Genomic DNA, 13343 nt, shown 5'->3' on the forward strand with positions numbered 1-13343 from the left:
TTGGGGACGCGGCTCGAGATGTTCTTGTGAACTTAGTTAGAACTTGTTTGGTACGCGTCCTGGCTTCCGTGCCTGATAGAAAGTGGTGCCTGGACATTACCTGGGAACTGGAAATTTTATGCCTGGCCAGGCATGGGCTGTTTGGTTGCATACCTCGCCTAAAAAAAGTTTACTGGAAAAAGCATTACAGTTCAGAGCTAACTCACAAAAGAACCCCGCTGAATAATGTACTACTTGTAGCCAGGCTGCCTCCAGGCGACCGGTTCCTTGTGCCTGAGCCAGGCTAATCAAGTAGCCTGGGTCATGGGCCAGGCTAATCAAGATTTTGTGGTCACCAGGCCAGGCTAGCTTCTGCTCCCGTGGACTCCAACCAAACATGGTACAGGCAGTTTTCAGGCATGGTACAGGCCAGGCGCGAACGGACGAGGACGCCATCCAAACTGGCCCTTAATCCCGAACTCCACTCTGCCTTCCCTCATCCCTCGGAATCAGAAAGAAAAAACGCGATTCCCCTCTGCCGTCTCCCGCCCGCGATTCCCCCCTCTGTCCGTACTCGCCGCCAGTCGCCTGCCTCGACGGCCACTCGCCGTTGCCGGACGCCCAGAAGGCCAGGACCCACCTGCGGCCAGTCGCCCCGCCCAGCCCCGTCCGGCCAACAGCGGCACCATCGCGCCGGCTAGCCTAGCCGCTCAGTCCGCACTCGGCAGGCGGCAGCAATCAGCAGTGCTGCCCGGCGGCCGGCGGCAGTGTGCAGGCGTGCAGCAGCCAGCGCCCAGCCCGTTGTCTTCAGTACGCACTGCCCAATCTCCATCCCCCAATTTCATCATTACTCATTAGGGTTTGTTGTTTTTTATAATTATATTTATTGAGAAAACATTGCCCCTGTGTATGTCATATTCGTTGTCTGTGCCCAATCCCAGTTGGCATGCCAGAATTGCTGTCAATTTTCTTTAGCGGTGGACCGCCCTGTTGCAAAATCTAGACCTGCCACTGCCGGTAACAATGGTACTATAGGCAAAATATGTGATGCTATTGCTGGGAGTGTCGCACCTTGATGATTAGTTTTTACTACTACCTCCGTTTCAGTTTACAAGTCCTACGCGTATACCTAGGTTACCAATTTTATCATCTTAATATAAACTATATAACACAAAAATTATACGGTTTGAAAATAGAACTTCTGAAGTTTATATTGATATATTTTTTGTAATATATGACCTGTATTAGGTCGGTCAAATTGACGACCTAGGGGCACGCGCACGCCCTGTAAACTGAGAGAGAGGTAGTATGACTGAATTTGTTGGGAAGATAACCCTGTAATGCCTTGACGACCTTTATTTTATTTGACTTGTTCTCAAGTATACCAATGACCATATTTTTATTCTAGTAATATTTAGTATTATGGTGTCCGTAAGGTGTTTTGTTGTTCACATCTACGATAAACACAGCAAGAGATCACAAAGAAGTTAAACATTAGACAACTACCGTCCAAGGGCATCTGGCATTAGACTTTTCATCAGAGAACTCGCAAATAAAGTACGTGGACGGGACAGAAGCCGAAAAGAACTGGATTGCAGTTTCTCAGGGTCTTTTTTCCATCACTGAATCTGTGGGGTAGATAAGCTTAAGCCGTTTCTGGAGAAGTTCCAGCGTAAAGAACTGTGCCCTAATTTCCTTCCTCCTTCTCTTCTGTGCAGTTTATTTATGGTACTTATTTCCCACCTCAGTTAAATGGGACAAGGGGAGAAAGATTCAGCTGATAATTTGGTCTCTCCATCTGATGATAGGAACGAGCTGCAAGTGGAAGGTACGTGCATTGAATTTGTCAGAGCACATATCTGCAAAGCCGAATAATTGGATGCATATTTATTCTCATCCAAAATAAAGCAAATGAAATCAGTAAATTGGAAATCCAGATCTTCAATGGAAAAATATTTATTTGCAGACTTTATATCTCCACAGTTAGTAAACAGAACTTCGTGAGTCTAATAATAAAATATTTTTTTGTCTGTCTGACATCATTTATGGCATTCTACCTTATTAGCTGATTAACATTTTGTTTTTCCCATGTTATAGTTTTGCTCTCCTATTATCTTGCAACATAATACCAGCCTTTTCTCGTTCACCTAGGACCTTGCATCTCTGTATAGCTTTTCAGCAATGGGACACTTTTCTATCCTACTACGTATTTGATTCCATCCATAAATCAATTTTTCCTCCTATGCTCTGAGTTCCAGTATTGATAAGAATTCGAGTTCTTATTATTCTTATATGTTCTGGTATGAATATGCCATACCAATTCGTTATGTATGGATGATGGATGAGATTCCATGGATAGAGAGCCAGTTCTAATAGACTTATGGAACTTTCCCATTCAGCCATGGATGCTTAACAGGGATCATCGTACATCGTAAATAACCAATTTTCATATAGGAAGACATATCATAGAAAAATGAAATTGATTTTTTTTTTGAACAATCGGAAATATTCCGAGATGGCAAATATTCGGAGATGACTATGAAAACACCTCTCTGGATCCTTGAATTGAAAGATAGATTGAGAGGGATCAAGAATCCTAATTCTCGCTATTTGGAATTGATCCAATTCTATCGAGTCTGACTTATAGTTATCATTTCTCTTTAGCAAAGAATGACCTTGGTTATCAAAGTATTGAACAAACGGGATCCATTTACTTATGATACCTAGTTGGGATTGATAACAATGACCTAATGAATTATGAGTTTAATAGATCGTTCTTCCTCTCTGCTCCATGTATTCAGTCAAGGAATCACAAAACACGGTGCACATGTCTGATGTAATAGTAGAGGATTGCCTTCTCTCTGCTCCATGTATTCGTTCAAGGAATCAAAACACCTTGTTCATGATATTTGTTACTCTTACAGATCTACGTGTGAAGGAAAGATGCTTTGAGCAGAGAGAAGCTCTTCCTGGGGAGCCTCGCTGTGTTATATGTGGTCGATACGGGGAATATATATGTGATCAGACTGATGATGATATCTGTAGTGTGGAATGCAAGACTGCTCTTCTTGCTAGAATTGCCGCTGAAACAAAGATACCAGTAAAAGCACCAGCACGCATAAAAGTTCCGTTTGGTGATGAGAGCTTCTGTGTCCGAGACAATAATTTTCCCGATATACCGAGTTTGCATGCCAGCCAGATCGTTTCACTGAGAAATAAACTTGACATTTGTGTCAAGGGTGAGGCAATTCCTGATCCAATCATGTGTTTCTCTTCCTGTGGTCTTCCTGAGAAGCTTGTGCACAATCTTGATGCTGCAGGGTATACCATGCCTACTCCGGTGCAGATGCAAGTCATCCCTGCATCAATAAGTAATAGAAGCCTACTTGTCTCTGCAGATACTGGTTCAGGGAAAACAGCTTCTTTTCTAGTTCCTATAATTGCACATTGTTCATGGAGAGAGCTGCAGCAATGTGAAAGCAAGCGTGGGCCCTTGGCTATAGTCCTTGCTCCAACTAGGGAGCTATGCCTACAGGTGGAGGATCAAGCAAAAGTTCTTGGAAAGGGTTTACCATTTAAAACTGCTCTAGTTGTTGGTGGAGATCCCCTGGCTCAGCAAATATATAGAATTGAAAATGGTGTCGAGTTAATTGTGGGCACCCCAGGAAGACTAATTGATCTTCTGATGAAACACAATGTTGACCTTACAGATGTTTCTGTGTTTGTTCTGGATGAAGTGGACTGCTTGCTAGAGAGAGGATTCAGAGATCAGGCCATGCAGATCTTTCGTGCACTCTCATGTCCACAGGTTATGATGTTTTCAGCAACAATACATTCAGAAATTGAGAAATTGTCAAACTCACTGTCGAACAACATGATACATATTTCTTGTGGGAACCCAGGTAAACCAAATAAATCAGTTAGACAAGTGGTAATTTGGGTGGAGTCTAAGCAGAAGAAGCAGAAGATTTTTGAGATAATAAAAAGTAAGCAGCACTTTAAACCTCCTGCTGTTGTATTTGTGAGTTCCAGAGTTGGTGCCGATCTCTTGTCTGAAGCCATTACTGCTGCTACTGGGTTGGAGGTTATTTCTATTCATGGTGAGAAAACAATGGAAGAGAGAAGAGAAAGATTGAGACGGTTTCTCACAGGAGAAGTATCTGTTGTTGTTTGTACCGGGGTCTTGGGACGTGGAATGGATCTTCTGAAAGTACATCAAGTGATTTTGTTTGACATGCCAAATTCCATTGATGAATATATTCACCAAGTTGGAAGAGCGTCTCGGATGGGTAAGGAGGGCGTGGCTATTGTCTTTGTGAATGAGGAAGATAGGAAACTTTTTGGAGAGCTTGCTCAGGTTCTGAAGACTGCAGGAGCTCCAATTCCTCGGGAACTCTCTAATTCAAAATTCACCAGCAGTATTTCTCTTGGCACTGACAGGAAGAGAAAACTGAGTTCTCGGGCACATTCTTGACCAGTACGCATAACAGATATGTGGTCAATCTTTTTAATATGACAACTGTATGCTCTACCGGTTATATGGCTTTGTTGTTTGATAGCTGAGGTTAAAAGTTTTGTAGGAAGACAGTGCATGTTGTGCATCCATCTTCATGTGGATAGGCCAGATATCGGAATTTGTAACTCCTGAAATATATGGCAACTTCCTTGACAGCTTTACCAATGAGTCTAAAGACGATTCTTCAGGGCCTGTGTCTGGAATCAATTTATGCAGAAAATGTAAACAAGCTACCTTATGTGTAATTTTATCAAAATGTTGGTCAAACACACATGGTGCAGTTGACTTAAATAATGGTATGATTTGTATTTTCCTTGATTCATTTGTTCAATGTTACACTGATGGTTTCCTGGTTCTTGTTTGTTTTCTTTCTGATTCTGGATTATCTGAATTAGGGAAGCCTGGATAGGATTTTAATTGTGAAACCACTGAATGATGAATACTCAAATAAGTATAGTGATTTGAGGTTCAATAATTAATATTGCGTGTGAACAATTCCGTAAGAGTAGTGAGCTTTTCTTTTTGGGCAAACGGTAGCTAGGGTAGTAAACCTATACCACTATGATAGTTGATAGGTGAGGCATCAACGCACAATTTAATGGTCCATTTTGTTAATAGCGAAGCACAATACTGGGACCATCTTACTCAGTCCCTTACTGAGAATATCCATGATTTTGTTTACTTTCTTTTTCTAATTGCATATTTGATACATGTTTAGGGAACATATATTTGTTTCCTTTACTGGGAAAATGTTCGCTAGCTCAATAGTTCAACAGTAGTGAACCAGCCCTATAAACAAAATTAGTGTAACCACAAGTAGTATGGCATTCTATATAAACATCCTTCCACAAGCACATCAATATGTCCTGCCATGGCATCTTTTTACAACTGCAGTGGTTCCATTTCAAATACTACAATAACTGACTACACGTTTTTTTAAACAAACTGTCTGATTTTAACTATTCCCATTTAGGTGGACCACTGGCAATTCTTAATCATGCAAATACGAATTATGCTTTATTTTCTATCTATGCTGCTCCATTCGACCGAAAAAGGCTTTTGCCCTGCTTTATATATAAAGCAACAACAGAACATTACAACACGACACGGCACCACACAGATGACAAAGGAAACGGCAAGATGCAACGGTGCTGAGGATGGTAGTCCCCTGCCTGGGCGGGCCTCTCCCACCCACGGCACTGGCGGCGGCTGGGAGTGGACCCCGCGCCTCCTGCGCCGGTCGCTGATGAAGGAGCTTTGCCTCCCTGGTCAGCAAGACCACTCCCGCGCTGTCGCTACCGTGAGAAGTTGCGCCACCAAGGCCGGCCAGACCACCACGGCAACCCTCCATGGCCAGATCTGCGCAGGGCAAGCCGGCAAGACCACTCGAGTTGTCAGGAGGGGCGGGGGTCGGGGGAGATGGGGAAAGAATTCTCAGCGTGTTTGGCAGCCTGAGGGAAAGGGATTGGGAGTTTACAGAAGGGAGTGTCTAGGGATTAGGCTTGCGAAGTAGATTTTTAGTCCAAATCCCCTGTTTGATGTGTGGTGGGAATTTGGAGGAAGCTTCATCCCATCTGAATTAACAGGGGGAGACTAGGGAAGAAATACGTGGGAGTTAGCCTGTTTAATTACCTTTCCCCTTCCTTCCTCAATTCCCTTGCCCCAACCAAACAATGGATTTATATGCCTCATACCCCTTAAACTCTCATTCCCTGTCACTAATTCCCACCAACCAAACACGCTGTCTATCCTATGCTGTTCCATTCAACAACTTATTCTGACAATTCTATCACGTGGAACCATAATAGACACTCGAATCATATGTATGGTTAATCTTATTAAAACCATAATATGCAGATCTAGCATATGAAAATATAACTATCAGAAAGTAAGTAACTTAATGTGATATGCTTTACAATCTTTATTAAAATGACATCACTGATTTATTTGAATAGTATTGAAGCAAAGGGTAGAGTTAATGTCGGAGGACCATCACAGCTATCTTGCTGGCCATATTTAATTCATGCTTTTGCAACATGGGAGTTCTTTGACCTGCTAATGTGGTACTAGAAATTATGGAACACATGATACTGGACAATTTAGGGTAGTCATATACTCTTCTGAATAATGAGACATAATGACCTGACTATTTCACTTGCCCTTTGTCTTTTTCAAAATTAGATGTACTATGTGTTTGCCGTGTTATAATTTCTTAGTACTTGGATCTGTATAACTTATTTATTGAACTTATAGGACGGCGGAGTGGTTGGAATTAGTCACCAAATTCACCCTGTGATAGACATACATGTTAAAGTCCACGACTGTAAATATATACCTTAGTAATTAGCAATTAATATATGGCACTTCATAACCTTGTACATAAAAGATGGAAAAGACCAACTTAGGATATAAATCTCTTTAGAGCTGTCCCTGTAGAGCAGGATCCTTTGATGTTGTTTATTGTGTTATTGTGTATCAAGAGTGAAGAGGTGTGTAGTGATGCTACATGTACATGGTAGCTTGCGGCAAAGGGTCGAAGAATGACTTCGAAATGATACTAGATGCACATTACTGCAAAAGTTGGCTGAAGTCTGAAGGAGCAGGTGGAGAAAGCTTTTGGTTGTTGCTTGAAGGATCCCCTTGAGGATGGGAGCTGTGGCAGTAATGGGGACGAGTTCGGGAATTTTGAAGGCCAGTATTACTACATCTGCTGACGGTGCAACCGTGCAAGCAAGACATGGTGGGTGAAAAGACAGTTAGTCTCCATTCAAACATTTCCATCTTTATATAGGTATGGACGGGAACATGATAAAGAAAGTACACAACTTAACTATCTTAAGAACCCAAACTTGTGTAATGCCATTTATTCCCTGACATAGTAGCTCAGTATTCAGAAACTATGGTTGACAGCGTTTTTCCATCTATGTTATTGTTTTCTCCTTTTCTGATAAAATTGTTTGTAATGACCGCCCAACTAACTGACCTGGCCCTTAAGCATGCCTGCTCTGTACCAACCTCTAACTCAACCATGAAGCTGATATTTTTTTGTCATTTCTCCATATTCTGAAGTCTGGAAAGACAAAGAAGGAATGTGAGGACCTTGCTCGTCGTTCTTGATGTGTCTATCTTTTCTTTTCACACACATAAACTCTTTTGACTTGCCAATGTTGAGTTAGCATCTGATCTAACAAGCTCTGACCATTAAGTTTCTTCTAATTCTGTATTTGCTAAGTCGGCAAGAGTTGCTCATTTTGGGCTTACCATGATGGATGGTCATCATCACTGGCACGTAAACTATTTTCACAAACTCACCTTATATGATGGCCTTCTCTTTAGTACATAATTGACATGAGCTGTATCTGTGTAGTGACTATGTTCTATTTGTTTGATTATTAGTTGAAGCTCCAAGGCTGCTATCAGTTGTTCCTAGTCTGAAGGCAAAGGATCTGCTGGTCATTATAGCATATGGGCTCATCCTAGCTAACCTAACATGATTGATTAATTGTCACTTATTGTGCATTGCATTTCGTCATTGAATGAGGAGAAATACGACTCTCAAGGTCTTTTTGTACACCTGTCCTCGAATAATTTTTCTATGGTCCATTCTTGGGTTGATCATTCACACCCTTAAGACTTCTTTGGTCTGGGAGAGTTCTAGGTGGATTTCTTAGGATTTAGTTCGAAAAATGCATACTCATACATCTACGTTGCTGAGCATGTGATTGCATGATGTGGAGTTGTTGACGACATTGCTAACGTAACTGGCAGAAGGGAGCTTCCTGACAATATACCCTTCTCATGTTCAAAAACATTTCACCTCCCTTGTTTTGAAGGAAATTCCTGACGACTGCAGATGATGGAATTGTGTGCTAGCTGAGGCACAATGCCAAGTTGTAGGCTTCGATCGATACCTTATTTTTTCGCGAACAATTTTTTATCTTTTTTTTTTGACTGAGTTGCGTTGGTGCTTGGCTGCTTGCTGGTTTGTCTTATATCCCTTATAAATGTTTTTCCTCAAAATAAATGCATACACATATCGCATCAATACAAGAAAATGGTTGGTGTTTTCTTCTGTATACATAAACCTCTAGAGCCCATGGTCCTTAGAAATGATTGTCGTATAGAGCTGAGGTCTTCTTCACAAATATCACCTTCATCATGTTATTTAGATTTCTAAGAGTCCAAGTTTGGAGTCTGAAGTTGAATGAAGGCATGAGGTAACACAAAACCACATTCTATTTATTTCCTTTATATATACTACATAACTGACATTGATGTATATAATAAAGTATCTTGACGGTGACTGTGTATGTAATAACAAATATAAGTACATATAGCTGCACACAGTTGCAAACTTATGCTTTTTGTAACTTGGATCGAGTAGTAGACATATATCTATCTTCCTGAAACAACCTGAACTGCTTGCGTACCAACCAGTCTACGGGATCCTGATCTCGGATGGCGACGTTGCGATGCTGTTTCGTCCATGCTTTTTCAGACGACGAAGCTACCTTCTTCTCCATGCGATGGCGAAGCTGGACCGCTACTGCTCAGCAGCTCCTCGATCATCTGCAGCGTGAGCCTCTCCTCGTCATCCATTGTACTCGCCGGTGAAGAAGCCGTGGTTGCTGACACTGTGGACTGCGCTGCCACCGCATCGCCGGATGGCCCGGCCCCTTTGTTGAGCTCCACGGTCATGACCCAGTTGGAGTCGGCGCGGGCCCCTGCACGCTTCTGCCAGACGCCAATGTGGGACTTCTCGGTGTCAAGGCGAAGGCAGGTGAGGGACGGAGACGGCGCCTTGCAGCACTTGCGAAGCTTGGCACTGAGAACCTGGGACAGGTTGCTCGTAGAGGAGGAGGAGCTGCCGCCACGAACGTCCCGGGTTGCAGCTGGGGCAGGATCGCCGGTGCTGCTCCTCTGCACGGGGAAGTTGGTCTTGGCATTGCGGCCGCTCATCAGAACGGCGGCCTCGTCGTAGGCCCGTGCAGCCTCTTCAGCGGTTTCGAAGGTACCAAGCCACACCCTTCTTTTACTTCATTCACAAAGACACGCATGCAGTTTGTTAGAATCTTGTAAACCGATCGATGGAAAAACCACTGATCTTTAGAGGAAGTTAGAGGGAATCGAGGGAAGCTAGAAAGGAGGGGAGGGGCTTACAGGAGGGGGTGTCTGATCTCAGAGACCCAGGAGCCCCAGTGGCGCTGCCTGACTCCACGAAACTTCTTCTTGGGTTGCACCATTTGTTCTGCCTGTCTTTCACAGACGAGGGAACGAGCCTCTTGAGTCCGCCAAGGTGTTGTGGGGGGTGAGGAGAAGAGCTCTGGTCCGAGTGATGAATATAAGCTGCCCAGCCTGTACTTGCCTCTGCACTGCCGTGTTAGATGTGGTTAGATGCGTAGGTAGTCAAATAGTACGCGGCACAGTGTCACACGCCCCCCCTCACAGAAGAGAGTGTGCCTGGTCTAGTTTTCACCGGCCATCATTGGAAGACAGTGTATACACCGGAGAGCATGGGTGCCTTGCTGCTGGGGTCACTTACCAGTACCACCACCAGTCTAGCACGCAGCCGTGCGCGGAGGCAGAAGACAAGAGCGAGATCGGGGGAGGCGCAACGGAAGTCTGGAGGGGGTCCGCAGGGGTGGACTGTCGGTGAACTGAGTAGATGCATAGCATAACCACCTTCCCTGCTAGTACAGTGGTAATAAACACGCTCACCTACACCAGTGGCCAGCCACATTTAATTGTGGGGCTGGGCAGCCCTGGCACTGGCAGAGTTGATTCACCTAAGCTCCTACAACTAGCCATGTCTTCCCTTCTTCTCAAAGATCAGATCCCGAGATTATTATTATTATTATTATTATTATTATTATTATTATTATTAAAGGCCCAACAGGTCAGGTACCAACAGCTGTTCACCAGAAGCCTTGAGCTAAATGAGTTAATGAAAGTTACAATAATGTTACAAACCAGGACAAAGGTGCAAGTAAAACCGAGTCAGATACAGAAAGAGAGCTCGCCATCTTGGTTCTTTCGTAGCTAATGGCCGTGGTCCTGATGCCCAATCCAATCATGGGTTTGAGTGCCATGGGACGCATGGCCCCTTGGCACTTAACTGCAAAGACTGGTATGTCAAGGCTTCTGTTTGGATTGTCAATATGGTAAGACTTGTGTTGGGAAACCAGCGTTTTCGGGATATTTTGTGCTTTGTGTGCGATGGCCTCTTGGAGGCTCTTTTGCTTCATTTGTAACCCCTCTTCATCTTTCAACACCCAGTCTTTTTTGAGCCGTGGAATGTGCAACAAAATGTTGCTTTTAAGCTAGGGTAGATTACTTTTAGACTTGATAGAGCGGTTTTGAGTAAGACTTGCTGGGGAGCTGTCAAGCTTCCCTTTGCTCCGATATTTTTGGCTCTGGGATCGCTTCCTTGGAGCTGGTTCGCATTTAAGCCTGTCCAAGGTTAGCTCCATGTACAGCCTGGTGATGACGATGGTGCGTGCTCATGTTTCCTTTGCTTGATGGAGAATTTAAAAGTTATATCTTCTGACATATTGTTGACTGCTGTGTTATGATCGTCGTGCTTGGTCGCAAGACTTCCCAAATTTCATCAAAGTTTTCCATCTATGAATTATGTGTTTTTTCGATCTTTTTTCACGCAATCTGAAAGTTCATGGCAGTGACTTCAGATTTGTAAACATCTTGCTGCTCTTCTTAACACTACCATCCATAATTCTGCTCAAATGGGGTATATGCCCTGACAATGCACGGCAAGGGTAGTACTAACTAGGCCGTGGACGTCCCTACGCAGTCTGGTGATATCGACATTTAAGTGTCCAACAGTTGGTCTGCAATAATTGTCATATTTCACCAGGCAACTGCCCCGATTTCATTTTATTTTTTGTGTTGAAGTGAATCGGATTTGCTTGCTGGAGTCCGTTACCCCTGTCGACTCAGTTAATGAGGAGCAGGTATGTGCAGGCTCCACAGACATCTGTGTCAGGTTTTGCTGGATAGGAAGCTTCTGTGCCCGATCTATTCTTCTGACACTGTCTGCACTGCACGCAACCTTTTCCTCATGGCAAGTACATGCAGCACACCAGTTCAAACTGGCAGCAGTACATCAAGTCAGGAAATAGTACCATTTCACAATGTACTAGTGCCTCTTTAGAAATCTTTGGAGTTTTGGATCTCGACTGGTCAAACCAAAAACTCCTTAAATTCGAGTGTTAATATGTGTGTACTTGTTTAAATTGATCACAAGTGAAATAATATCTTGTTAGATTTCTTATACTAGAAGTAAAAATATTATTTTTGTGTGCTTTCAGTCCCTATATGTTTTTGCACTGTGGAGTTTCATGAGTAGCCAGTATTTCTTTTTGTCTCGTGGCACATATTACAAATGCATTTTTTTTGCTTGATTTTGGCTGAGATGGTGGATGGATGATGTGGAAGGGTCTGAGGGACAGTATGTGGCCAGACCGGGTTGCCAAATCATTAGTTTCTGGTAGAACTCGAGGACCTTAGCGGGATACCGGACCGGAGTCTGGCTGGCCGGCCTCAATTATTTCTCATTGTGTCTCAGGATACTAGCTCAACTGCATTGTGTGCAAGGAAGAAAAACATGGTTAAATGATCGGACAACTATCAAGGTGCATACTGCATATGGATATGCCTACGTGCAGCGCCTCGTTATTATCTGCATCACACTATAATGTCCCACTGAAATATAGGTTTTGCTTTGGAAAGCGTGCACCCAAACCTCCCTGTATTTTGGTAACTAACGTGAATACATGTATGACAAAACTTAACTATCAAAGTTACGAGAGTGACATGTGATGCAAGAGTTTTGGATAGCAATTTGCGGCGACTCCCATTGATATTCTGTGGAGTAATTTGAGATGTCACTAGTCTTCACATGATCATCAGACCCTATTAAGTACAGTAGTTGGATGCTTTCCAATTTTACATTTGGCATTGATCTCGCTGCTCATCCAACCTGGATGCAATTAGGGGACATGTGTTGCGTGTATTTAGTACTCTTTGATTCAAAGGGAATTCTACATATTGGGGGATTTCACTGTTTGATTTATCTGATTGAAACCACTGAAGCTTTTACCATGAACATTTTGCATGTTATTCTAAAGAAATTTCTGTTGTTTCGGTTACATCTACGGCAAACACTTGGTGCTCCTACCTCTGTATACAGCGCGGCGAAATCACTTCTATTACATATTCATGCGTTTGCAATTTCTATACTGTTGTGCTTTTGGTTGCATGTTCTTGAAAAAGCTCAAAATGATTTGGATCTGGACATCAGACTGCTGATCGGCGAAGAAAATTGCAAGGGCAAGCCCTGGTATGACATAAGGGCAGTTGTGCATTATTAGTACATAATATTGCGATCGATGACGTTTTTTCTTGTAAGGACAAAGTTGCCGAAAGGACAAATCTGAGGGACAAGGCATTAAAGCTGGCCTTAATTAAGCACTCTCTTATTGTTACGACGAGTCCAACGTACGGTGGCTTTCTCTTTCTCGTGCATGCATGGATCAACCGTACATATATGCGCAAAAATATGTTTACTAGGTGGCAAAAATATGCAAAAATTTGTCTTAGGTACATGGCAAATTTACAAAAAAATGTAGATGGCAGCTTTTTGCACTAGGTACAAATGGTCATAACCGCATTTGTTTTGATATATTTTGCAACAGTTTTTAGACACCAAACTACATGGAAAATTTATTTCCGTGCATCATTCCAAATTTGTCATGTGTCTATGGAAAATCTATTTTACACACCATGGCAATTTTTTTCAATTCAAGCATTGCAATTTTATTAATTACACCAT

General features: G+C 42.9%; 2 protein-coding genes across 2 annotated transcripts; one reads left to right on the top strand and one right to left on the bottom strand.

Annotated features, from left to right (window-relative positions):
- The first annotated feature begins 422 nt into the window (after positions 1–422).
- On the top strand, positions 423–4813 carry LOC125512200 (DEAD-box ATP-dependent RNA helicase 41). Its single transcript, XM_048677283.1, has 3 exons — positions 423–789; positions 1698–1807; positions 2904–4813. Exons 2-3 carry the CDS (start codon positions 1732–1734, stop codon positions 4451–4453), a joined length of 1626 nt encoding a protein of 541 aa, XP_048533240.1. The 5' UTR covers positions 423–789; positions 1698–1731; the 3' UTR covers positions 4454–4813.
- A 3900-nt stretch (positions 4814–8713) lies between these two features.
- On the bottom strand, positions 8714–10343 carry LOC125512201 (ethylene-responsive transcription factor WIN1). The gene is made up of 2 exons (XM_048677284.1): positions 9656–10343; positions 8714–9530 (listed from the first exon to the last, which is right to left on the bottom strand). Exons 1-2 carry the CDS (start codon positions 9736–9738, stop codon positions 8990–8992), a joined length of 624 nt encoding a protein of 207 aa, XP_048533241.1. The 5' UTR covers positions 9739–10343; the 3' UTR covers positions 8714–8989.
- Between the last annotated feature and the right edge of the window lie 3000 nt (positions 10344–13343).

Source organism: Triticum urartu, chromosome 6, assembly GCF_003073215.2.
Source record: "Triticum urartu cultivar G1812 chromosome 6, Tu2.1, whole genome shotgun sequence".
Lineage (NCBI taxonomy): Eukaryota > Viridiplantae > Streptophyta > Magnoliopsida > Poales > Poaceae > Triticum > Triticum urartu.

What these genes read in the sequence shown, in the direction of transcription:
- LOC125512200 (XM_048677283.1), top strand. Translation starts at nt 1,732, where the DNA reads ATGGGACAAGGGGAGAAAGATTCAGCTGATAATTTGGTCTCTCCATCT. An exon ending in GAACGAGCTGCAAGTGGAAG is followed by an intron (nt 1,808 to 2,903) that starts GTACGTGCATTG and finishes TTACTCTTACAG; the next exon opens with ATCTACGTGTGAAGGAAAGA.
- LOC125512201 (XM_048677284.1), bottom strand. Translation starts at nt 9,738, where the DNA reads ATGGTGCAACCCAAGAAGAAGTTTCGTGGAGTCAGGCAGCGCCACTGG. An exon ending in GAGATCAGACACCCCCTCCT is followed by an intron (nt 9,531 to 9,655) that starts GTAAGCCCCTCC and finishes TTGTGAATGAAG; the next exon opens with TAAAAGAAGGGTGTGGCTTG.